The 26,419-nt window shown below is 49.6% G+C and overlaps 1 protein-coding gene across 1 annotated transcript; it reads right to left on the bottom strand.

The window, feature by feature from the left end:
* Window positions 1–11,178: 11,178 nt before the first annotated feature.
* LOC144121309 (uncharacterized) lies at window positions 11,179–15,559 on the bottom strand. The gene is made up of 2 exons (XM_077654463.1): window positions 15,126–15,559; window positions 11,179–11,408 (listed from the first exon to the last, which is right to left on the bottom strand). Exons 1-2 carry the CDS (start codon window positions 15,505–15,507, stop codon window positions 11,179–11,181), a joined length of 612 nt encoding a protein of 203 aa, XP_077510589.1. The 5' UTR covers window positions 15,508–15,559.
* Between the last annotated feature and the right edge of the window lie 10,860 nt (window positions 15,560–26,419).

Here is a 26,419-nt window from a genome sequence, read left to right as displayed (position 1 = left end):
GAACACCGGTGCCACACTCTCTGCATGCAACGCATATCCTGAAATCTAAACACTTTGGCAGTTTTGTCTGTCTGGTTGGGTTTGAAGACTAATAGCAAACTCTGCACATCTCCAACCAAAAACTAATTTGAAACCCAAAGTTTCGAAGACGGATCGGCTGCCTCATCAGGGGTAACTGGGGGCAGTAACTAGCGTCTTTAAGTATGAATAGAGGGGAGGAGGAGGTAAAAATACCCATAGCTGTGATGCGAAAGGCGTAGGGGAGGGGTTAGGACCAGGGGTTACGGCTTTGATTTATGCTGTCGCATTGTGGGGAGGCGGTAAATGACAACTTTTCTTTCAGTTGCAGAGCGAAGTCCCTGATGACAGGGTTCATTTTGTATGATTTATGTTGTTCGGGGTAGTTCGGATGTTGCAGGATTTGACGAAACGAGCATCCTTGGAACCGAGACTATTTACCAGAAAAGCCTCCTACTCGAATCCGCTTAAGATCGACCGTGGAGTTGCAAGCGCGTAATCCGCTTTCACGATTTCATGCAAGCCATTGGAACTATCTCGCTGTGCCTTTGTTTTTATGAAGCACTAATCTATCCTTAGAGTCTTATTCTCGTTTGAATAATTTTTGGCCACTCCTGCCATTTCTTTCATACGCTCTTTCCCAAAGTTGACCTAAAATTCTTCCCTTGTTCATTATTGCCCCTACTGCCCTTTCTCCTGAGATCTTAGACACAACGCGTGGATGTGCTCATGTGGGGAATATTTTCATCTGAAGTTCTGGGGCAATGCTCCTTAATATAGACGACTGGAAACTACCAAAACTGTTTTTTTATGTCTGTGCGCTCCGGGAAGGAAAAAAACTATAAGGTAAGCATTGCTTACTACCAAACATATTGGGCGTACAGTCGTTGATAAAAGTAACCAAGCAACATGGTTTTTTGTTATCCGCGTAGAGGAGCACTCATGGCACCCCTTAAGCTCTAAACTTGCGTAAGGGCAGGTGAACATTTGTCATCACCTTTCGTGATGTTTTGGTTTTAGGATGTCGCAGGGGGTCCAAAATGTGGTTGAAATACAAATTTCGTTGGTTGATTACTGAGAAAAGACTGGAGCCGGCTTGTCCGCATTGAAAACCAAAGGGTTTCCTGGGGTGTTTCTGCCGATGGAAGAGTATGGTGGAAGTTTATGGCAACATAAATGACAGGACAGCATCTGAGAGCAGCACAGCTTGATAAAATTTGTCAAGACGAACTTGCCCCCTTTTGAAGCGAATGCAGCCGCATTTATGTCTTTTTCTTTTCTGTAAGGTATTGGATACTCCCTGGCCGCACCTTTTCACAAGAGGGAAAATGAAGCAACTTGCTTGAATCCCATGCCAACATACTTGTATGCAAACAAGTTCCAATTTTCCTCCATCTCCATTCTCGATACTCCCATAAAAGCCATCGCGGCTTTCTGACACACGTCTCAGGGCCTCTTCTTGAATATCCGTCGGCAACATTGCTTCTGCACGCAAGATAACGTCGTGCTTTGCCTGCCTTGCCAGTATGCGGTCTCGGGTGATGCCGATATTTTTCCAATACCTCTGTGTTCCAGACATTGGCCCTATGCTAAAGGCACCCGCCTGATTAAGCATGCATTTAAACAGACTAAACTGCGTTTATTCCCCATACACGGAGAGCGCCGCAACGGCTTCTTGTAAACAAGAATTCGTTCAACAAAAGTTTCTAAGATTTTTAGATGCCAAGGACCTAAAGCTTGGTTTAAAAACACACCTCGAGAGACCCTTCTTATGTTTGGACCGTATTGTCCGGCGAGTGAATGAATTTGCCAAAGTTAACGCAATTCTCGAGACCTATTAAGCAGCGTTAATTTCGTTCATTAAAAAGGAAACACCTTTTCGTAGTCTTCCCTTCGGACAGAGCCCGATTATAGCTGAGCGACAAAAAAAATCGGCCTTAATAAAGAAAGCCTCAAAAACAATAAAGCACATAGATCCGACGATGACGCTTTCAGTTCCTCGCGGAATACCTCGCGCTATTGCATGCGTTATCCGTAGACTACGTTTAAACGTGGTATTAAAGTCTGGACTCCATGTACGCGAAAACTCAGCGAACGCGAAGGCGACGGCGGCAAGCGACGAGCGACGCCGTCGCGCGAAGCAAAAGGCATGTGTCGCTTGCCGCGTCGCTCGGATCTGCACACACAGAAAATTTCGCTCGTCGCCCGGAAGTCCCCCACGCGACTGGCCAACCAGAGCCGTTTCCGGTTTGTCTACGGTTTCTCACGGGTACATCTCACGAAACCCGCCCGTCGTCTTGGTCATCGCCACCGTCGATAAAATATTTGGTTTTGTAGATGAGAGGCAGACCCACATGATTTAAATAATTAAGACAATCTACTTGTTGGGTGCGGAGGGCTAACAGAATTTGGAGCGGGCTACGCGAGCGGGCGTACTGCAGGAAGAGATGCGTGCCGAGCCGCGGGTACCGGCACTCGATCCACCGTGCCGCTGCGCTCCAACTGTGCAGAAACACTCGCGGCGCGCATTCTCACTGGTAAATTATAATTTGCTCACTTTCAATCAAACTACGGTGACAGTTTATGGGAGTGTTTTTACTAAGCCGGAGTGCACAGGCACCGAACGAAAGCACACGTTCCCCGTGAACCAGTGATGTGACTTCGTCTCCGCAAGCACGCCGGCTTGGTTATCTCCACTGCCGCTACACCGCTGTAGTAGAGGAAATATTCCTTTGGCCCTGACTATGAGGCACACTCACCAAATTTTGAGAGAGGTGCCAGGTTACGGGCGTGTTTCTAAGCTTGAGTGCGCAAAGCACGGAGTCCGCTGCGCACGCCGCGGGTTCGCGTCGCCTGCCCCCTTCGCTTGCATGGAGGTTGCCCACAAGCGACGGAGCGAACGCCAGCCGTCGCCGCCGCCGTCGCCTTCGCGTTCGCGTGAGTTTTCGCGTACATGAAGTCCAGGTGTAACGCGCAAATACTTGCACTTAATAGGACAAGCGGACTCCCCGGAATGTACCACATGTGGTGTGCTAGAGACTATAGATTATGTTTTAGTGGCGTGTCCAGCGTATGCACGTGAAAGACTCATACTCGCATCTGCTCTGAAGCCTATGGACACATCGCTCCTCTCTGAGGATTTGATCCTCGGCACTTGACCAGATAGGTTTAGAACTGTAAAGGCAACGCGAGCGCTCTCACGCTTTTTGAGCGACACGGACCTTGTCTAGCGATTGTGATGTAAGAAAGTGTGCCTTCTTTTTTTTTTTAAAGCAGTTTTTCATCTGCCTCCTCCCATCATCATCGTCCCCCATCGTGACCTTCTTTTATCTCCTCTTCCCGTCCCCCAGAGCAGAGTAGCAGGCCAGATATTTATTTTTCAGGCTAACCTCTCTGCCCTTCCTATCAATAAACCCTCTCTCTAGGACTCAAAAAAAGAAAAAGAAAGATGGAAATGAAGGGCAGGCGAGGAGGACCGTGCAAAAGTGTTCATCAAGTGTAGCACATATCCGATCATCTTACATGAGTACTACTGCGGCCGGGATATTTCCGGGCAAGGTGTTCCGCTGACCCACCCAAAGGCTTGTTACGCCGGAAACCGCTCATTCGTTTATTGTACGTCGCAGCCAAAGGCGCAGAAGAGGTGGCGCTTTGGTAAATTTGCTGTCTATGAACACAGAGCTCTGGGGATCTGCATTCTCCTGGACGGTGTGCAAAAGTTTTGCGATATTTAGTTTGGCGCAGATGCCTGGCCATTCAATGACTTCGCTGCGGCGACTTATAGAACGCACAGTTAATACCCTCCTTCGAGGGTAACAGTTGTGACAACAGTGCTTTTGTGATCTCATATACAGAGAGCAAACGGCGCGTACTGAGAAGGGCGCCGACATGCGCGTGCTGCGAAGCAGTCCTTTTATGACGTGTTAAAGCCCACATGCTAAGCAATAACGTCACGCACCATTGTCCAAAGGGCGCAGCGACGTCTGTAGCACGAGCCATCAGCCCGAACTGACCACTAGAGAGCAGCAGAAAGCCTGAATTTTCAAAGGTTAATTTGAAATTAGAGCCGTCAGCAGTCAGGTGGTCAATGTTAAATAGCACTGAGCGACTTCTATACTTTAAAGAAGCTCCTGATAACAGCACGTTTTGCTTCACAGCCTGCCTTGTTTCTTTATTTTCAAACTGCTTTCGTAGAATTGATTGCGAAGGCTGTGTAGAAACGTAGCTTTTTGACGTTATACAAATCACTGTACAAAGAGTATAGCTGCAGTAAGAAAATCTAGTATTGTCCGAACGTAAATTTCCGCCCAAGTGGGTGGAGAAATCCCGTGGAGCGACTAATAAATCTGAAATTTCGCGTATGGCACCAAGATAGTTTTGACATATGAAACTTCGCTAAGGCGATTCAGTCAATTTTCGTGGTTATCAGTACAGTAAACTGCTTTCACAACTTGCTTAATATTTTATTTAATTATTGTACCCATAGGGCCAAAGTCATTAGAGAGGGGAGTGGGTTTAGGATAAACAACTATGAAATAGAATACAGTGAAAATAGGTATTACAAAGAAATTTCCTCCAGAATAAAACAAACTACATCCAGAAAACGTAAATAGTATAGAAACAATGTATACAATACAGTGAAACTTACAAAACACACAACCAACTTACTTCAGAATAAACAATATTCGCTACAGCGTTATGAAAGGTTTTATTATCAGGAATGGCTGCAATATTGGGGAGAAGGCGGTTCCATTCCACAGATGTGCGGGAAAGATAAGACTGAAAAGAAGATTTGGTGAGGCATGTTGGGATGCCAACCTTGTGGCGGTGATCGATGCGACGTGAAATGTATTCAGGGGGCTGCTAGATTCAGAGAAACAAAGCGAATAAAATCCATGAGCGCATTGCAATGCAACAAGTTTTCTATGTGTTTATTAAATGCCGTTGCGTCACCATTTATAATCCTTGAGACATCTGATAGCAAAAACGTCACTTTTAATCAAGTACATTTCCAATTATTACACATAAATTTGAACGGAAAATAAAAGGTTGCGGAAAACAAAATACTCCAAAGTACCGCCTTCACCATACGGGCGGTACGCAGTGGCTCGGAAGCGGGAGCGACCTGCGTAAAAGATAATGATTGCATGAGAAGAAACTATAAAGCAAAATAACACTGGGAAATTTCTTCCTTGGAGGCCTAATGCAAGAATTTCAGTTGCTTCATGGCCGTAGCTTCTTGCCAACATGTTTCTGGCCTGCAGAAATAGTGCAGCGATGAATGGCTGAAGCACATTTATACACATCCTGATACGCGCCTCCCGTTGCCATGGTGGAACAGGGTTTATGGTATTCGGCTGCTGACCCGAATGACGGTGGCTCAGTCCCGGACGCGGCGGTCGCTTTCGATGGAGACGAAATGCTAGAGGCTCATGTACTGTGCGATGTGAGTACATCGGAAAGTAGCCCATGGGGTCGAAATTATCCGCAGCCCTATACTAAGCTGTTCCTCATAGCCTGAGTCTCATTGTAACTCTAAACCCCAAAAAGCCCAAACCCCGCGTTTGTATTACTCAAACAACATTCGGTTTTCAACTCCCTGGAGCGCTACACCACGTCCGTCACCAGATTAAACTAGCAACTGAGTTCTGCGGGACTACTGCGGGTGCAATGACCTAGAGCTCCCTGCATGTTCGTCCTAAACCATGAAAGTCAGCGACGGCTGTTAGCTTTAGGCGTGAGGAACGCGATGCTGTGCTTGCGGAAAGTATACGCGTCGTCTTCGCCAGGGCCAGTTCGGTTCGATCCCCAGTGCCACTGGGTACCCACGGGTCTTCTAATGGGCACAAGATTACCGCCGGCTTGGTGCTCGGCTCTTTTGGGGTGAAATGCTTGGGAGTATTGTCTTTGACTAAACCGTTGCCATGACGGGGCAGTTTTCTTTCTGCCGCCAAACATCCCTAAATCCCGCATCTGCGGAAAATGCCACTTGAAAGCGCAGCGGAGGTCTTCTCGCATTAAGGAGGTGCTCTGCTAGATCCCTGCGCCTCCGGTCACCCACCGGTTTTCTAATGAGCACCAGGTTCCCCTTGGCTGATGCTCGAGTTAATTAGAATGAAATGCTTGGGAAATGGGCCTTTGACACCACCTTGTGAAGATGGCATGACATCTTCTACGCTGTGCCACCTTCGCCACGAAGTGCAAAGAGAGGTATACTCATGGCCTTACGATGCTGTTCCACCACAGTGAAAATTTGGCCGGCTGATACCGGTACTAATACCAGAGAACTCCCCGCTTGAGCTCAAATCATACATGTCGATAGCTTTGGCGAGTTGTGCGGAAAAATAATGAAAATAATTGTTTATGGTTTAAGTTTATGAAGGTTTAACGTCCCAATGCAACTCAGACCATGAGGAACGCCGTAGTGAAGGGCTCCGGAAATTTCGACCACCTGGGGATCTTTAACGTGCACTGACATCGCACAGTACACGGGTCTCTAGAAGTTCGCCGCCATCAAAATTTAGCCGCCGTGGCCGGGAACGAACCCGCGTCTTTCGGGTCAGCAGCAGAGCAACATAACCACGGAGCCACCGCGGCGGCGTCAATGGAAAGAACGATTTTGATGCGCCTTGCTCGCTACATTGAACAATATTAACTTCACCCCAATGACGTGGCGAGGTTTCGGCGTTGTCACTCCTATACAGACAACGTCATTGATCTTGTGTCCACAGTTCAGCAACAGAAACGCCAGAAGCGCATGTGCGTTTAGGTTTTACAGCGAAGCTGTATTGTTGTTGTTCCCCTCACAAAATGGCACATACCCACAAGGGGGATTGGCCATAACCAGGCGGTGGCTATTTAAATCGCAGAATGCATATGGCAAGCGTGGGATGACCTAACAAAAATTGCGTAACTCTGTTTCCGTAGGAGAGGAGGTTCCAGGAGGTTAGGGCGGCCTAACAAACTAAAAATTAGGTATACCTCTACCGTCCAAGGGAATTTTCGTGTTGTTGTCTTCGTCAGCAAAAAATGCCAGGCTAAAAATTGAATGCTACTCCGAGTGGAAAAGTACCCAACTGCATAGAAATCCAATATCGTATTGATCATAAAGCAGGGATTATAGGAAAACAATATAGGATATACAAATAGAAAATACAAAGAAAAATAAAATAGAATGCGTTTATGAAAAAACAAAAATAGAATATGAAGAATAAAAAACAAAAATATGTAAACGGCAAATCTCTTTAGAAGTCAGCAATACGGCTCAGTACTCGTTCTCATTAATAAAAAAACAATACAAGCATCAAAACCACGTGATGAATGATCAGACGCGTGTGAACAATGGAAACACCGTCCGACGCGTTCCAGTAAACATTAGGTTTGCAGCTGCGTCGAAAGGGGATGACGTCCTTCGAAGCCCTCGTGTGAAGTGCAAACTGCATAATGTAAGATAACGGCGCCTGAAAGCAATGCAAAGCAGGTTCCTTTTTCTCCCCACGTGTGTTTCTCGGTAAAGAATACGGTTCCTTTTTCCTGTCGTTGTCGTTAGCCGGAAACACCACGTTAAAATTGAATGAAAACAGCAGATCTCCTTAGAAATCACAGCATACAGCAGAACCAAATTTCACTTCCCTGCGGTTTCACTCTTTCTAGAGCCACATGTGTGAATTTTCAAGCGGCGTCGCAAAGCGAACCTGGGTGTCGTTTAGCAGCTTCGCACTCCAGCCACCTTCAGGGTGCGGAATCGAGCCACATTTACCTTTTTTGGTGCGTTCGCGTTTCGAAATTCTTGACCTAGCCTTGACTGCCTTGCATTTTTTCGTCCCGGTTTTTCTTGTCGGGATCGAACTCTCCTGAATGCACTATCAAAACGTGACTGAGACTATCCCTTTGGTATCTGTGAAGTAGATGCGCTTGCGTGTTAATACCCTTCTGTTACATATAAGGCACGGATCCGACAAGTTCAAAATAAAGTTGACCGTTCAGCGCAAGTGCGTGTTTGTGTCCTCCCTGTGTCCTTGTATGCTAGCGCTGCGATTCCATGATGTTCGACGTTTATTTCCTTCATATCAAAGGCGCTTACGATGACGTAACACATCAAGCCGTCCTCGATGCGCAAGAGGCTCTTGGAATCGGTGGCAGGATGTTTAGGTGGATACACAGGTATTTGACTAAAAGATCATTCTTAATCATGTCTGAATATGACCCAACACCTGTGAAATACACCTGCCTATGCGTGCCTCGGGGCGGAGTTCGGAGCCCTACATTGTTTTATGAAACAAAAATATCATTCGCAGAGAACCTACCTAATACCGGCCTCTCCCGGTGCGAGCAAGAGTTCAGCGGGCAGCAGCCATAACTTCCTGCTGTCTCCAAGAGAGGGTCTGAGCAGTTCAGCCGAGAATTGCGTGTTAGTGGCAATTACACGCAAATGTACGACTGAATATCCGCTAACTATCGACAGCCATAGCATTGCCTAATGAGCTTCTCGTTTTTTAGGGGTTATCAAAGACAGGAATCTACCATGGAGCCAGCGTTGCACCTATTTAAAGAAACGGCTAATCTCTGTCGCTCCCCTCATCAGCCTTCTGGCTGGAAAATCATGGGACTCCTCGGTTCATTCAAAGCTGCTGGTATACAGAGCACATTTTTTGGGATTTATGCGGTGTGGCACACCCGTGGTTTCGAACACATGCAACAATAATTTCCGTGCCCTCCGGACTGTACAAGGTCAGGCTCTTCGCACAAGCCTGGGTCTTGAATTGCTATCGAAAACGAAACGCCGCGGATTCATTTACGTCATGCAACAAGGATTCCACAGCATCACTTTGTTTTAGTGCCGCTACAGAGCCCACAGGCAGAATTTTCAAAGGTAACAGCAGCCCACCAGTCGTCCATCCCATCACAGTTCACCCGGGCCGCACGGTCTTCCTCTGCGTTGTGGTGTCTGTGGGAGATATGTTTCCGTCTCACAGTTGAGCAGATAGCGCAGAAATCGATCTTAGTGACGCCAGTCCTTAAAACGTTGGCGCTATACCTACTCCATGCCGAATATAGTAACACCACACATCTATATACAGATGGCTCGGTCTCATCTACTAATTCAGCTTGCGTCGTGGTCATTCCAGAGAGACAGGCGAGTATTAACCAACTAACTTCTTATCTACCGTGACAGAATTAGCCGCTCTTCGTGCGGCTGTGCTAAACATCAATGCACAAATGCCCACAAATAAGCTGTGCTCTGAGATTCTAAAGCTTCCCTACAATGTCTCAGTTCTGCTTTATGTGATGGCGATCACGAGCAACTTATGGCGGAGATAAAACGCCTTCAACCCCAGGCACTAGAAGTGGCTGATGACATCATCTTCCAGTGGCTACCAGACACAGTGGCATCGTAGGAAACGACTCAGCTGCCGCTGCTGTTCGACATTCTCCGGATACCATCTGAGAAGAGCCTACGCAGCGACACATGTGCGAGTGCTTGGACGAAATAAGATTTTAGACTTACGGTCTACCCCTGCCGTTTGAAACGCCTCGACCCGTTACTTCTATTCAATTATCCGTCCGCCCTCCGCCGCTTCTATTCTACGCTCTTATATCGCCTGTGGCTGGGAGTGGAGTTTAGAAATGCCTATTCCTAATGAATATCAAGGACTGACTCTCCTGAGTGTGAGAACTGCGGGTGCCAAAAAACAAATCAGACCATACTTTATGAGGGCTGCTTAGATGCTCGGCCCCTTAACTGAAGCCAACATTCTGGGTCCGTGGACTAAACCTTTATTGCAGATGACAACTGTGAAGGCGCATTTTATGTTCTTGAAAGACTCAGGACTGAGTTCAAGGCTTAACCTCCCATAGTGTGCACTGTGTACCCTGTTAGTAACGGCGCACGGACACGTGAAAAAGTGATCTCCTTTTCCTTTCTTCTCTCCCTTTTCTATCTCTCCCTCCATTCCTCTTCCCACGTGTAGGGTGGCCTACTGGGCGTCGACAGTTAACCTATCTGCCTCCGCGTTCATCTTTCTCTCTCATAGACAGTCCCCATACTCAATGCTATTCGGCAATCTTATTCGGCATTAGGAGAAAGCGAAATGCAAAATTCCAATTTGCATTGGTCTGGAAGCTTTCTTATATTAACCTTAAAATCTGGAGACCATCAGCGTTCAGTATATGTTGTCAACTCTTGATTGCAGACTTCCTGACTCAAATGCTAAAAAACAGTACCTGTGAGGACGACACCTAATAAGGCGGTTGAACCTTCATACTGAGGCAGCAAACGCGAAGGAGGCCCTCGTTTACAAAAATCTATCGCCGCCTTGGCGATATGCTTGACTTAATTCTAACCGGCATTATGTACTTAATTTTTCTAATGCAGCGCAAGCGACGATATTCTGGAAATTTACACACCGTTCGCGTAGTTAAACAACACACTGCCAAATACTTGCACTCTAACAGACCACAACAGGCCCACACGGGACCCTGGATTGAAAGTAAACGCGATTCAGCATGCATTACAGTATAAGACGGAATGCAACCCACGAGAGCACAAAAATTATTTCAACATGGTTCATGCTTTTCGGCACTTCAGAACGCGTGAGAAGGAAATACCTGCTTCATACTCTCTCTGCCCCTGCTCCCTCATAGCTTCTGAAAATGTGCCAGCCAAAGGTACTAAAGGGGCAGCAATGAAGAAAAGCGAGGAGCGCTCCCCAGAAAGCCAGTGAGGACGAAGTACAATTAACACCTGCTACTGGACAAAAGGAAGCAAGCAAGCCTCATCCTACCGAGCCCCAAAGCTTAAAATATAATTCAATTTTCTATAATAGTGCTTATTCCTAACAACTGACGCCTAAAACGGCAGCATAAAGGCGGTTATTATCTCAAGTAAAATACGTTCGGATATTCAAACGACGAGAATACAAATACGACAGTCGAAACTGCGGGGCATAACGTGTCGGTGAAGTCGCCTAGTCAAACCTTGTGTGAAATATAGCACATGAGTCTGGAGTTTGTGCAACTGTTCGCAAAATGTGAGGGAGCCACTAGTGCTGATGAGCTGCCAGACAGATTGGAAGAGTTGTTGGGTGTTTTCTCTTGTAATTTTGTGGCTGCAAGGTTAATGTCGATATCAGAAGTGTGCAGGCGCATGCGAGATGCCACTCACACTGGTGGGCGCGGAAAAGCAGCCGAGATCGCCGTGCCCCGAGTCCCGCGGGCCCTCTCCGCCACTACCTCCCCACTGAAGCACTGCCAGCTTCCTCGCAGTCGTGGCGGTGATGGAGCCGGTGCACGGCCCAGCCGACAATTCCTTCCGCGAAGGGGGATACGCGGGCGGCCCAAGACAGACGTCGCGGTCCACGTGTGCCGGGGAGCAGAGCCTGGGACGCTGGCTGCAACAGACACGTTAATAGACGGCGTCCACTAGAGCATTTCCGAAAAGAATTGCAAAGCAGTGTCGGTATACCTGACTCTGTCGTTCCAAGAACAGATTGCTTACTAATTACGCGCAGAAAAAAGAGGTCTATGCAGTCACACTTTTATTTGTGAGGAATGTCCTAGTGAACAAAATATGGAAAGTGGAAGAGTAGAGGTAAGAATAGGCATTAAATATTGCACATTACCCTTCACCGCGCTAGGAGGTGAATTTTCCTAACCATGACCCCTTATTGTTGGGCGTAGAACAAACGGCGGCAGCATTCTGTGCCTTTCGCCATAGCAGAAGCAGCGGAGTGCCAAGGTTTAACACGCTCGCAAGAAGATTCCGGACAACCTACCCGTACTGGTCGGATTTTTTGTTGTAAATCAGGGAATGCGATGCGCAAATGTACTTTGCCGATATATCACAATTCTGTTCAACACTATTAAATAATTGTTCACACATCGTAGCCATCGCCATGCACATCCTTTTCCTGATGAACGATTAAACGGTTATCGCTTATCAGTTATTGTTTCTCAGTTCATAACTGATCGATTTCATTGTCATCGTTTTTTTCTAGCACACTACCTAATTGCTATTTATCATCTCTAACGTCATACAAAATCACTCGTTTTAGGCGATATTTCTGGGCCATGCCATGGTTTTGATGCCCGAAATTTAGAGCGTCAACGTTTATGGGTATACAAAACTTCCTTTCTACCGCCGCGTTTGAATGACACTTAATTTTTTTCTGGTACTCACATTCCTAGTCTGGTTCTCCGATGGAATGCGCAGCGCTGGCTATAATTCCCTCCACTTCAAATATCAACAGCCCCTGACTCTTCTTATATATGTACACGACGTGCTGCAGCTGTGCCGCTAACCCCTGAAAACCTTACAGACGGCTCCGTCGCTTTTTCATCTGGACGCATGTCGGCATCATCCCGATTAGCATCAGGGTGGACACAGGAAGATAAGCATTTGCCAAAATAATCTGCATGCTTTGTCTTCCAGCATTCCGAGAGAGCTGAACAGAGGGCCCTTTGTTATGGGCACATATAGGAGTGTCTGAGTTCTCTCGCGCAGATGAAAGTAGCCGGCAACTGATCGTGAGCAATTCACCTTGAGCAAGTCACCGTGAGAGCCACCAAAAGTGGAAGTTCATATCTGAATGCCAAAAGCGTCAAGGATCCTTCACAAAAACCACACAACGTTGATATTTCAATAAGAACATACAGGACATCCCAAAAAAAGGTAAGCTGGGATTTCTGGAAGAAGGAGCGTACGACAAAAGTGACAAAAACTGAATTTGGAGCGGCTTGGCCTACTTTTCATCGGGTTTTCAATGTTGTCTAAGCAATTCAATAGTTATGAACAATTAGCTGACTTGTGAGCTTCTGGCTTCAGGGAAGTTGCAAATCCTTCAATAGCAAATGCATGAAGATCTTGCAAAAAGGAACACATTGAGACAGATCTCTGTTTACAGAAGTTTGTTAAAAGCAGGCGGATTACAAAAACTGCCAGCCAACAGCAGCGCTCACTTAAGCGCTCTAGGATAACTGAATCATTTGAAGAAAAATAGTTGCCCAAAATTGGCCTTGGAGTTCACCGTACCCGCAGATTTCAAATGTCAGGGGTTCGATCCCCGACTAATTAACACAATTATTTAGCGGAAATTTATTTATTTATTTTTTAGTCATGCTGCCACCTTGTAATCACCAGTTGTCTAATATTTTCATGACTTTGAAACCCGCCGCTTCACTCGAGATTAGGCACCTTTTCGACCAATCTGAATTTTTCGCTGGGATTTGTGCAGAACGGGACACCTAAAGCGGTCGCTTTACAAAACCCACGACGTGCAAAAATTACCATGTCAAATCAGCACCTTTGTACGCACTTTGAAATAACTAAATTCTTTTAAAATAACAGAGTTGCCCCCTATCGGCCTTGGTGCTTGCCGTGGTCGCAAGATATGCTCCAGCAACTGCTGATGCGTCGCGCAAAGCGCGTAACAGTCATTTTGAAAGCATCCAAGCTGAGAACATCAGCAAGCATTCCGCGAAACAGAAGGACTGCCGTTGTCTTTGCGTAGAAAGTTATAATTGTCAACGTTTGCTCAGACGCTAATTTTTGTACATGCGTTCGTGTGTGTGTGTGCGTGCGTGCGTGTGTATATGTGTATGTGTGTTTGTGTGTGTCTTTGTGTGCGTGCGTGAGTGTGGTCGTCTGTGCATGCGTGTGTGTAAGCGTAATGTGCGTCTTTTTGTGCGTGTGCGTCCGTGCGTGTGTGTGTGCGGTTTTGCGCTTGTATGTGAGTATACGTGTATGTGCGTGTATGTGCGTGTGAGTGCGTACATGAGTGTATGTGTGCTTTTGTGTGCGTCTGTGTGTGCGTGCTTGAGGGTATCTGTGCGTCTGTGTGCGTGCGTCTGTGCGCGTGCGCCTATGCGTGCGCGCGTTCGAGTGTGTGTGGGGGCGTGCCTGTGAAGCCTCCACGCCACGGAAAAATGTGACAACGCGGCATCACAACAAAATGCGACGGCGGAAACAAATTTAAAAACGCCACAGGACACTAACATTCTAAAAGGAAAATTAAAAAACTAAATTTGACATCAATGCTACTAGAGCAGATATGTCACAGCATTGCACCATCACACGTAGGTTTATTGTTACACAGATATTGCAGAATGGGAGCCGTAAGCACGAAACTGCATTTCACTGAAATCTCTAAACTATTCCGAGTGCCTCCCAGAGTAATCACAACGTGACTGCCCTTTAATGTTAGATATACCATGATGCTTGAGATTATGTCACCACCAAAATATCAGAAGAAATCGAGTGAGTTTCGATGCTGGTTTCATTCCATAATATTTGGCGGCGGTTTAACTACTGTGAACCTGGTTACAGAGTGAAAGCTGTGGTGTACCGGACAACCAGATGCCGCTTGGCGTCTGTTACTTTGAGTGCGTTCCGGACAATGGATAGGTAGTGTGCACTCTGGCAGGTGGCAATTAAATTAATGATTGATCGCGATATGTTGCATACCAAATGAACGCTGTTGACTATTGCTGCATTGCCGCGTGTTTTCCACAAAATTGTCAGAGCTAACGCATGCAGTCGACATCGCTCTCTCACCATGCAGCGCCACGTATCTGAAAGCTCGATTGAGGCCTCCGCTGACCCAGGGAGCCAGTTATGTGTCCTTGTTTCCCACAAAATACTTTGGAGCCTAGAAGGTTGTCGACGTCAACGCCAATGAACACAATGAACAGCGACGGCCTATAGCCTTATTGCCGCGTCTCTGCCAAAACATCGTCAATGTCAACGCATGCAGCGCTCATCTTTACTACCGCCACGTAGCTAAAAGCGCTACTGAGGCGTCCACACTTCCAGGCTGTCAGTTATGCGCCTTTCTTTTGATAACCGATAAAGTGAATCGCAGTAGTCGCAATCACTACAGACTAAGTCTGTAGCGATTGCAAGGCTGACTCAAGCGCTGCAACACGAGCGCGGCGACAGCGGCAGCACAGCGCATCTGGAGCGCAGTGATGTCATGGAGGTCACGTGATGCAGCTCGGTGGCGGAATCCCCTCCCTCGACCTCCTCTCCCGCTGCTCGGTTCAAGGCCGTATGAAACACAAGCCGAACAAGCTACAGAAGGCAGTAGTAAAGCTTTCGCTTTAAAACTCACCGGTTAAGCCTTCGTTGTCAAAGCACCACGGTAGAAGATGGGTGACATGCTGACGCCTCGGCCCGGCAGGGCGCTCTCCCGGACAGCAGCCTCGGCGGACATCGACGTGGAGCTCGGCAGCAGCGGCCGGCACCACCTCCCCGTCCTCCGTGTTTGCTATCGCAGGGTCGGACCGCGAGAAGGCCGCGGTAGAGCTCGAAGACGGGTGGCCGGCAAGTGACCGCTTTGCCGAGTCCACGTTGCGACCGCAGTCTTCTGGATAGGAGCCCTGTGCTCGCTCGGCGGCGGTACGCGAACACGGAGGAGTCGGGGAGCGCGGTGAAGCAGGCGACGATCCGACTGTAGGACCAAACGGAGCAGACTTCAAAGATGCACTGTCCATGGCTGCGTGTCGCGAAAAAAGGAACGCTCGTCGTATTGCCTACGTTCGAATCGCGGAATGCTTAATGGGGATGGCGCAACACGTGCGCTCGAGCGATTTCGCTTGTTTCTCTGCCTCCTCGTTTTCGTGGCGCTTTACGCAAGGTGCAGCTCTGGACAGAATTAGCGGCGCTCAAACGAGAAAATTCTTAAGAGACGCGCCTACGGCAGAGAACATAGTGTAAAACAGTGAAGGTATTTTTACCGGGTTTTTAAATAGAAAACCGGCCTGTTTGATGAAGGTGCCATCGAGCACGTAATAACAGCAGCTCAAAAAGCTCTACCGGAAACAGATACGAGCAGGAATCGTACATTTTCTAAGTTTATTGCTGTCGTTAAAAGAATGTTGTTCTGCCCTCGAAGATATGTCGCATACATAAGAATGTAGAATTTTTCCTCTGGAAAAGACTTAAATCCTCATTTGATTGCGAAGTAAGAGAGAACACGAAAATAGCTTTCAATAAGCTAAAACTCGTCAGCACACACAGCACACAGCAACAGGCCTGTACACAGCGGTGAGTGCTGCAGGTCAGAGAATGGCAGGGAGGTCCACCAGGGTCACATCGCGGTTGGCTAGGCTGCTCTGGGCAAGCACGAAAGCAGAAAAAAGTATTTAATATAATGGTTGTTGCGGATATCGGAAAATTCAGTGACAGTTGTGGGTCGTCGTACAACAACGTAATCCGTAGCTCGCAAATTTCGCCTTGCAGTTCTACTGCTCACATTGGCGGCTTGCCCTACACACGTGCAAATAACGTCTAACATCGTTTCCGCTTAGACTTGTTGACTGATTTGGTCGCGCAGTAATATTTGCCAGCCGTCAAGGTTAGCTTAGTTGCAACACCGATTGCCTGATATAGGCTGTGGTCCCGAGTTCAATCCTCGGGCCATGACGAATTTTTCTCCAACTGCGAAGCTTTTGTGAAAGCTTTATAGTTTTCTTTTGCAGCTGTTTCATACCTGTTTTGTTGATTGTAGTGAGTAATTACGCCGCAACTAATCAATGCGCCCTGGAAACGCTGTGTATTGAGGGAAAGACATCTAGTCTTCTTTTGTGGGGAATCAGCCCCTTAGCTTCCCCTTGTGGTTTGCTTTCCCGCGATGCACCATGCAGCAGCCTCACCTCGAGGAGGGGAACATTCCTTGGTTAGTGACCTTAACTAACGGGAGGGCGCCAGTGTCGCAGCTAAAGACACTGATTGAAGCTTACGCGCGGGAGGGACCATGACCCTCTTCGGCTGGGATCATCGGCGCGAGGGGCGGGTCCCATGCGTCTCCGCTCTTCGCCAGCGGGGCGAGGAAGTGGCGGGGAGACTCGCTCTTGCATCTCGTCCCGTCTGGCCGCGGAGTATTCCTTGCCCTAGAGAGGGTGGACATTCGATTGTAACCTTGCTGGTGAGTCGGACGAACTCGATTCATTAGCGTATTCATTATCTAGCTGGCGTTATTGTTGCTGTAGCAATAAATGCCTTGTTATTGTCAGCCTGTAAGGGATCGGATGTCGCGTGCGGTCATTACCAGCTTATCTGTGCGACGCCTTCCCGCGGCGGTGCCACTTTGAATCCCCCCCACCCTTTCCTACCTATGGTGGCGGGCAGCGGCGAAAGGGAGCGCCCTTGACCGCGACGGCGGAGCGCTTTTGACCCCCGCACTGTTCGCGCCCCCTCGTCTCGGCAAAAGCTAAACGCGGCGTGACCTTGCGGCAAGCATTTCGTGGTAATACTAATGACAACCATCATATCTTGACGGGACGTTGACATAGCTAAGCCGCGTATGCGCACGAGAACGCTAGTTCCCCTGGGAAGGTCAACACAAGCAGGCAGACAAACACAGCGGTAGCACCCCGCTGTAGTCCGATGACAGGGCTAATGGCAAAACATCGTTAAAAGTTGCCGACTGTCGACGAAATCAGTTGCACGGGCGGGCACGATGCGTGGTCGTTGCTTCCCTCCTCCCGAGAAGAGGGAAACCGAGGGCACATGAGGCCACGATCTGTTGTTGTTCGTGCTTTTCCAGAAGAGGAAACCGATATCACATGTGGGCACAATGTGTGGTTGTTCTTTTGCTTCTATTCTGAGGGAGAGTTCGATCAATACTGTGGAAGCATGGGGCGTGGCTCTAAACCTGGTGGGCCAATCATTTCGAGAGTTCATTCCCGGAATTCAATTTCCTTATAGCAATTTTAATGTTATTTTCCTGCTATGTATTTTTAGGAGAGGATTTTGAATCTGGCCGAGACTGAAAGGCGTGCCATGCGACTTGGAAACCAATCATGTGTTAGTTTGTTGTGATTGGGTAGTGCAAGAGATGGGCCGGGATGTGGGTGTTTAAAACCAGGGCCCAGAGCCCTCGAAAATTATTCTGGACTACGGTCTGATGTTATGCACCTTCGGCTATGCCGAGAAGGGGTCTAACTTGTGGTAGCCAGTTCCATCTTTTTGTCGTTTAACCTTTTTGCCGTTTCTAATTGGTCTCTTGTGTATTCAACCCACTTGCAATGCAAATGTTTGTGTATAATACAGTCAAGTCATACTCCCCTTAACACTTGCTTCCTGAGTCGTAGCAATACCGTCTCCGACGGGCACTCCTGGTGCGAGAAAGCCTTCGGTTATCAAACCAATAACCGCCTCGGGCGTTGGGCACCTCTAGGGCGGCGGAGACATCGAACCTCGTAAGGTCAACCAGCAAAGGAGGCACACTTTACGAAAACTTCACTGGCGCTGTCGACAAGTGTCCTGCGGCTATCGGAAGACAGCTCAGGAGGAAGAACGATGACAAGGAAGGTTCGACGACGCCGGAACGCAGGCCATCGGCAGGCCAGGTGCAGGAGTGAGCAGCAGAGAAAAGGCGGAGAGGGCCACGGCAGCGGAACAGCGACGCAAGACAGCCGGCCAGAAGAGCGGAGCAGCGACTGAGACACTACAGAGCACAAGTGAGACGGCAGCAGCGGGCTAGACACCATCGGCAACACGGAGGCGAGCCCCCGTTGTCTGGTATCAAAGGGTGAGTCCCTTCTTGTTTCGTGTTGGCGTGAGCATTGCTGTCCAGATAAGCTTGGGAGAGTTGTATGGATACGCGCTTCGCCCATGTAAACCCCGATAAGCAAAAAGGCAGACGATAAGCGACACTGGGATTGTCGGAAGCGGGGAGAGCAGTACAGAGACACCGGGGATGCCACAGGTCGAACAGAGGAATGAGAAAGGGCCGGACGAAATTTTTTTGGTACGGTGTCGGCTGGCTGAGCGGGAACTGCAGCTTGCTCAGCTGAGACAGCGAGACGTGACTGGAGAGAGCTCCAAGATCGGAGAGAGACGTGACAATCATAGCGAGTTTTGGCAGTACACAAAATTGCTTACGGGAATACTTCCCAAATTTCCGAGCGACGCAGAAGTGCCAGTATAGTTCGAGGCGGCGGAGAACGCGCTGAAAGCATACGAAGTGCCAAAAGATCGGTGGGGCCAAATTGTTTTCCCACTCGTTACAGACAAGGTACATTTTCTGTCAACTCGCTTAGCGCCAGCGCAGCACAGGGATGGCGAGGTTGTGAAGAAAGCGGTACCGGGGGAGCTTAAACTCTCGGCGGGAGAATACCTCAGTAGGTTTCAGGGTGCCAGGAAACGGGTCACTGAAGGATAGAGAGCGTACACAACGCGACGCCAGAGCTATTTGCGCTTCTATTTAGATGCGCGCATAGTCAGCACCTTTGAACAGCTGTTAGAGCTGTTAGTAGCGGACCAACTAAAAAATAACCTCTCTGAAGCAGCAATAAAGTACATTACGCTGCAGGAAGGGAATGGGTAGCGGAAGGCCACTGAACTGGCCGCACTACTATAAACCTTCAAGGAAGCAGAGGCGAAAACAGCACCGGCAAGAAGCCAGAGCAGAAAAGAACGGACGCTCAAAGTGTAGGAGCGCGGAAGCCAGCTAAAGAAACGCCTAGATACCATCCAGGGAGCCCATGGGTACCGCAGGAGAGGCCACAACTTAGCGGTTGCTTCTCCTGTGGAGCAATCGGGCACCAAAAAGCCAACTGCCTACACGCGAAAAAACAGGGCGCAGCAACCGCGCCTAACGAGAACCTGAACGGCCTCTCGGATCGCGTCGCCATACGGGAGCACTCAGCGGCGCACCAGCGCGAGCTAATGACGCTAACGTGTTAGGATGGAGAGATTGGGGCCATTCTAGACACCGGAGCTGACGTAAAGATTGTTCGAGAGAGGGTAGTACCGCCGGAACTTGTCTAGCCGGACGGAACGATCAATCTGATCAACGCATTCGGGGAGAAGATACAGGCAAAGCTAGCAATCCTGCCCCTTACATTAAAGCGAAACACCAGAGTCTTCGCCACATTCGAGAAGCCGTGCCGGTCTTAAGCGCATTGAGAGATAGGCTGGTGTCCCAGATCAATTGCTTGCTTTCGGAGGAAGCCTGGGAGTCACTGAGACAAGAGGGGGATATCCGAGGAATCGTTGCCGGCAGAGAGTAGCAGGGCGAGAACTACACGCCGCTAGAAAAAGAGCATTATCCGGGGCGCCCACCAGAAGCGGTAGTGACAGAGGGGAAGAAAGAGGCCGCGGTCGCCCAGGTAACAATGCGAAGAGAGGGCAACGACAGCACGAGATCGGTAGGCGGCGACGTGAAAGCTCCCATGGTAGGTCAAAGAAGAGTGTTGGAAATATTCCGGGAGAATCAGTGGAGTGACGCTGCGTTACAGGGGGCATAGGAGGGTGCCAGAGCAGGAAAGAAAGGCATGAAAGTGGTAGACGGGATCCTGTACTACAAGGATAAGCTCCTGGTCCAGACAGTGATGCAGTTGGTGTTGCCAGAATGCCGCCGCGGCGAAGTACTGCAGTTGGCGTACGAATCAGATTGGGGAGGGCATCCGGGCTTCAGGAAATGCACATCCAGAATCAAAATCAACTTTTTTTGGCCAGATATGGAGGACGAGGTCAGGCGGTATTGTAATAGCTGTCATAATTGCCAAACAAGATCGGATCTGCATCGAGCAGACAGCGCGCCCATAGAACTGCTGGTGAGGCCACGGTATTCGTTCCAGCGGGTAAACGCCGACATCTTCGGGCCCCTGGAACCAGCCTCGGGTAGGGGCCACAGGTACGCCCTATGTGTAATCTACCTGTGCACGCGCTGCCCGGAGGTTGTGTGTATACGTTCGCTCAGTGCTAAAGCGACCTGCAACGCCCTCCTTATGGTGTTCAGAAGGACAGGCATCCCAGAGGTCGTATCGTCAGACTATGGAACAAATTTGACCGCGGAACTCACCCAGCAGTTTTTAGGGAAGCTGGGGAGTTCCCCTCGATTTTCTACACCGGGTCACCTAGAAAGTAAGAGGGACTAGAGCTTCTGGAATAAGACGTTCAAAAACATTCTCTACCATGTTATCCTGAAATAGGGGAGGAACTGGGACAAGTTTGTACCCTCTCTGCTGTCGGCGTACAGAGAAGTACCTTATGATGCGACTCGGGTGGCGCCTTTTGAAATGCTTTATGGAAGGCAGCCGACCGGCCCTCTTAGCATACTAAAGAATTCCTGGACAGGAGAGAGCGACTCTCCAGTAAGTTTGGGACCTTCGCCTGCTCAATACATGCTAGACCTGAAAGGACGCCTAGAGCAAGCGCCTGAAGTCTCAAAGGCCGTCAGCTTGAGGCAGATAAATGCGTACGCCACGCAATTCAACCAGCGAGCGACCGCAAAAGAGTTTGGGAAAGGGGAGACGGTCTTAATATTCGACTAACAGCGCCCAGGCAAGATGTTCCCGAAGTTGAGGGGGCCTGGCAGCGTCGTTTAGAGGTACAGAGACCACTCTTATTTCGTGAAAATGCTAGACGGCGGGAGGAAACTGGTGCATGCAAGCAAAATACTGCCTTTTATGAGCAGGGTAATGAGTGTGGGCGTAATGCTCGAGGGAGACCGCGCGTTCGGAGAGGTAGAGTACGCGCCACGACGATCAGCAGCGCGGTCAGCGGAGGGTCGTTTGCCACTAGACGCGGATGCCAGTTTGTGAAAGCATGACCGAGACCAGATCCTGGGAGCGTTCGAGGAACACGAGGGGCTTTTCAGTGACCGGCCGAGAGTGGCTTCTGTAAAGACACACGAAATCGCGCTGTAGGAGGGGTTTACACCTGAGGGTCCCCACCGCTATCGCGTACCTGAGAGCCTAACGGCCGAAGTGGGAAAACAAGTAGGCGAACTGCTGGCATTGGGTTTAACCTTTCCTTGCGAAATCTCGTATGCACACCCGCTGGTTTTGCGTGCCTAAGAAGGACGACACTGTCAGGATGTGCGTAGATTTCCGCAGGACGAACGCCGGGCTGTAGCTGACGCCTACCCGATGGCGCTTCAGCAGGAGCTGATAATCAAAGTAGGGAGGGCGAAAAAGTTTACACTGCTGGACCTTCGGAGGGGCTATTGGCCGGTTCCGCTAGCCCGATATGCTCAGCTGCTTACCGCTTTCGCCTGTCACCGGGGCCAGTTTGCGTGGAAAGTAATGCCCCCCCCCCCTCCAAGGCGGTTTCGGGGCTGTTTACGATCCCATCTCGGGTTATAATTCTACAGGTGCCATTTGGGCCCCTGGTAAAATCTCGGGAAGGGCGTGTAAGCGATCGGACGTCCCGCGCGGTCATTACCAGCTTCCCGGTGGGGCGGCTTCCCACGGCGGCGCCCCCTTGAACCCCTCCCCCTCCCCACCTTCCTCCCTTCGGTGACGGGCGGCGGCGAAAGGGAGCGCCCTTGACAGCGACGGCCGAGCGCTTTTGACGGCCGCACTGTTCGCGCCCCCTCGTCTCGGCAAACGCTAAACGCGGATGACCTTGTGGCAAGCATTTCGTGTTAATAGTAATGACAACCACCATATCCTGACGGGACGTTGACAGAGCTAAGCCGCGTATGCGCACGAGAACGCTAGTTCGCCTGTGAAGGTCAAAAGAAGCAGGCAAGCATGCACAGCGGTAGCACCCCGCTGTAGTCCGATGACAGGACAAATGGCAAGAAATCGTTAAGAGTTGTCGACTGTCGACAAAATCAGTCGCACGGGCGGGCACGACACGTGGTCGTTGCTTCCCTGCACCCGAGAAGAGGGAAACCGAGGGCACATGTGGCCAAGATGTGTTGTTGTTTGTGCTTTTTCAGAAGAGGAAACCGATTGCACATGTGGGCACAATGCGCAGTTGTTCTTTTGCCTTTCTTCTGAGGGAGTGAGTTTGATCAATACTGTGGAAGCATGGGGCGTGGCTCTAAACCCGGTGGGTCAATCATTTTGAGAGTCCATTCCCGGAATTTCATTTCCTTATAGCAATTTTGATGTTATTTTCCTGCTATGTATTTTAGGAAGAGTATTTTTAATCTGGACAAGACTAGAAGTCGTGCCATGCGGCTTGGAAACCAATCATGTGATAGTTTGTTGTGATTGGGTGGTGCAAGGGATGGGCCGGGCCTTTGGGTCTTTAAAACCAGTGCACGGAGACCTCGAAAATCGTTCTGGACTACGGTCTGATATTAGGCATCTCCGGCTATGCCGTGCAGGGGTCTCTCCTAGTGGTAGCCAGTTCCACCTTTTTGTTGTTCAACCTTTTTGCCGTGTATAATTTTTCTCTTGTGTATGCAATCTACTTACAATGTAAATATTTGTGTATAATGCAGTCAAGTCATACTCCCCTTAACGCCTGCTTCCTGAGTCGTAGCAATACCGTCTCCAACGGAGCACCCCTGGTGCGAGAAAGCCTTCGGTTATCAAACCAAGTAACCGCCTTGGGCAGTGGGCACCTCTGGTGCGGCAGAGACATCGAACCTTAACGTCAACCAGCAAAGGAGGCAGATTTTATAGAAACGTTCGCTCAGGCAGTGTGTCGATCCTTTGTTCCCTCAGAGCAAGGCCCGCTGTGGTTGGCGTGCGCTCGGTAGCGTACACTATCATATGGGTCAGGTGCGTGCTGTTCTGAACTGTGTCAGCCGCGGTTAAATTTGGAAGAAGGTATTTATCTCCCAATTCAACCCCACACGTTCTATCTCTGTATGTAGTGCGGCACCGTCTCTATGTTTTTTACAGCAAAGCAAAAGCTAAACGTGTATAGTGCATTTGTGACCAGAGGTGGGAATGCTCTCATTTGTTGCCTTTCCTCCATCATCCTCAGCATTAAAGCTTTGGCCCTCCCTCCTCCTTGCCTTCACAATGAGTCCTTTTTAACAGTAGAGTTATTTTTATTTTTTACGGATATCTTCTGGTGTTACGTCGCAATAGGGGTGAACTCTCGTTCACTCTTCCGCTTCCGCTGTGTCGAGAGGTGTGGATCTTGCTTAGTACTCAAAGCCGTCATTATCCAAGCATGGCCGCAATAAAGCGAGCGCGGACTTCGCTCGTGATGTACCCGATCCCTGGTAAGAGACCGATCAGCCTGTTACTTCGGCCAGCGGCTAGAATGAATTGTGACATCAGAATAGCCGCCGCGAAGAGCGCAGAAAAGTTCATATTATGATGCCCTATACAGCAAATCCAAGCAGAGTACCAGGAGAGTAGGCACTGCCTTAATCAAACGGGCCAACCAACCGCTATAGACTTATAGAGGTTGGTGCGAAAGACTAGTTCATCCCACGTACGGAACAAGGAGGTTCTGAAAGATTACCGGTACAATATTCACACCACTTACCCAAACCATATTGCATGCACGGCAGAATGGACACTAAAAAAAAACTCTAATCGGAATCAAGTTTGCGGGAGCCACCTCTGCGTTCCTTTTCTTGGCTTTCCCGCGATTCACCTTGCAGCAACAGCGTCACCTATATGCGGGGCGCGTTAGGTGACTCTATCTGGTTAACTAACAAGAGAGGGCGCTAGCATCGCAGCGCGGGGGCTTCCCCCACAGCTGCCCCATCGCTGCTGCTCATGCGGAGGCAGGGACCTGGCCACTATCCCTCCTTCTCCTCCAGACGTGACTCCGGGATGTCGACTGTTGCTACCAGGCGCCAGACGGTGGGGCGCTCCTGCCCCGGATCCGCCATGCACCGGCCTCCCGCATTGGGCTCCTGTGGAGCACCTTCCACCGACTCTTCGGTCCATCTGTGGCCCAGGCAGCAATCCGGGTTCCACCAAAGCCACCGCTCCCCATCTCGATGGACATCCAGAACTGCAGCAAGCGACGAACACCTGCTGCTGCTCTGCAGCAGTCGCCAACCTGCTGCAGGAGTCCCTGGAAGGACACGTCCACGTATACACCGACAGCTCAGCCTTTCCGGCCACAGGCCATGGAGCGGCAGCATGTGTAGCACCGGCCCTACGCACAGCATTGTCGTGCCGCCTTGGGTTCCCGGCCAGCTCCACGGCGACAGAATTGGCTGGTCGCCACCTGGCAGCACACCTCATCCCCCTGATGCCTGGGCAGCAGCCTGCAGTCATCCTGACTGACTCTAGAGCGGCCCTCGTGCTGCTATGGCGGATCCAGAACAGGCAGCACACTGTGACCAACCTCACTACCTGCCTGATATACATCCAGGATGCATCCCTACAGTGTGCGGGGATCAATACTCACTACCTGGTGCGAAGTGCACAGGGACCACCCAAGACTGGTCCAACTGCCTAGAAGCCAGAGATTGTGCTACTGCGCCCTGAGCCATGACGCCCGCATGCCCGCGACCCCCTCCCATACCCACTCCCCATCCCCGCTGCAAGGAGTACCCCCACGATAAGGGTGGCAGAAGCCGAGCACATTCCCCCCAGGTAGCCACAAGAAGACTCTCTTCGGCTGGGATCGACGGTGCGAAGGGACGCGTCGCTCGTGGCTTCGCTCTTCGCCAGTGGGGCGAGGAAGCGGCGGGGAGACTTGCTCCCGTATGTCGTCCCGTCCAGCCTCGGAGTATCCCTTGCCCTAGCGTGGAGGAATATGTAACCTTGCTGCTGAGTCGGACGACCTCGATTCATTAGCGTATTTTGTTGCTAGCTCGCGGTATTCTTGTTGCAGCCATAAATGCCTTGTTTGCATAAGGCATTGTCGTTCCTTTGTTCCCGCAGAGCAAGGCCCGCCGTGGACGGCGTGCGCACGGTAGCGTACGCGATCGCGGGTTGCGGTGGGGTCCATGCGGCTTTGAACTGTCTCAGCTGCGATTAAGCAGAAGAAATTATTTATCTCTCCTATCAACCCCACAAGTTTCAACACTGTTACGGACAAAGCTTAAGAGTTACAATGTGATTTCCAAAGGGCAAAGCAACGTAGCACACATGACTGAGGATTTGCAAAGTTACATAGGACAAAAGTCATAGTTTGATGAAATTCTCATTCGAGTAATACCCGTGTAATGACCAAAAATGCATAAAGTACGCAATATAATGCGTTAGAAGGAATCAATGCAAAAGGAAGAGCCGAGATACAGAGATCGAGCTACACGGTCACGGAAAGAATTCGAGAGGAGGGAGTGGGGGTAAGCGGCCGCTTATCTGCACAGTGGTAATGTCCCGTCGCAAGGAACACCGCCGGACTGCAGATGAGCGCTGTGTGGCCGATGTGGTGTCGCGGATGCCGGTGACCTTTGGCCATGTATCTTCGGGGCCGCAAGCACCGCACTCTAGGTATCAGATCCTCGGAGTTCTTCCCGCGTGAGCCACCTTCTGTCCTCTCCCTCCTCTCCTTACAACTGGACAGCGTGACATTCCTCTCTTCACATTTTGCCACCTGATAAATGTGGCAGGTGTTTTTCGGAGGGTTAAGAGAACAGCGGACGCCGTACAAATTTTCCCGAAATGGGACTTCTTATGCTGCCGCATTCAATCCAATGGTAATTGACGCAGTAATTTTCAATAAGACGCATAAAGGTTCAGGCTTCTTTTCTTGTCTTCACCAGCTCTGGGGTCGGAATACAGAGTGCAGATG

This window comes from Amblyomma americanum, chromosome 1 (assembly GCF_052857255.1).
Source record: "Amblyomma americanum isolate KBUSLIRL-KWMA chromosome 1, ASM5285725v1, whole genome shotgun sequence".
NCBI lineage: Eukaryota > Metazoa > Arthropoda > Arachnida > Ixodida > Ixodidae > Amblyomma > Amblyomma americanum.
Note: the sequence above shows the minus strand (reverse complement) of the source record. Positions and strands in the feature narration are given on the sequence as shown.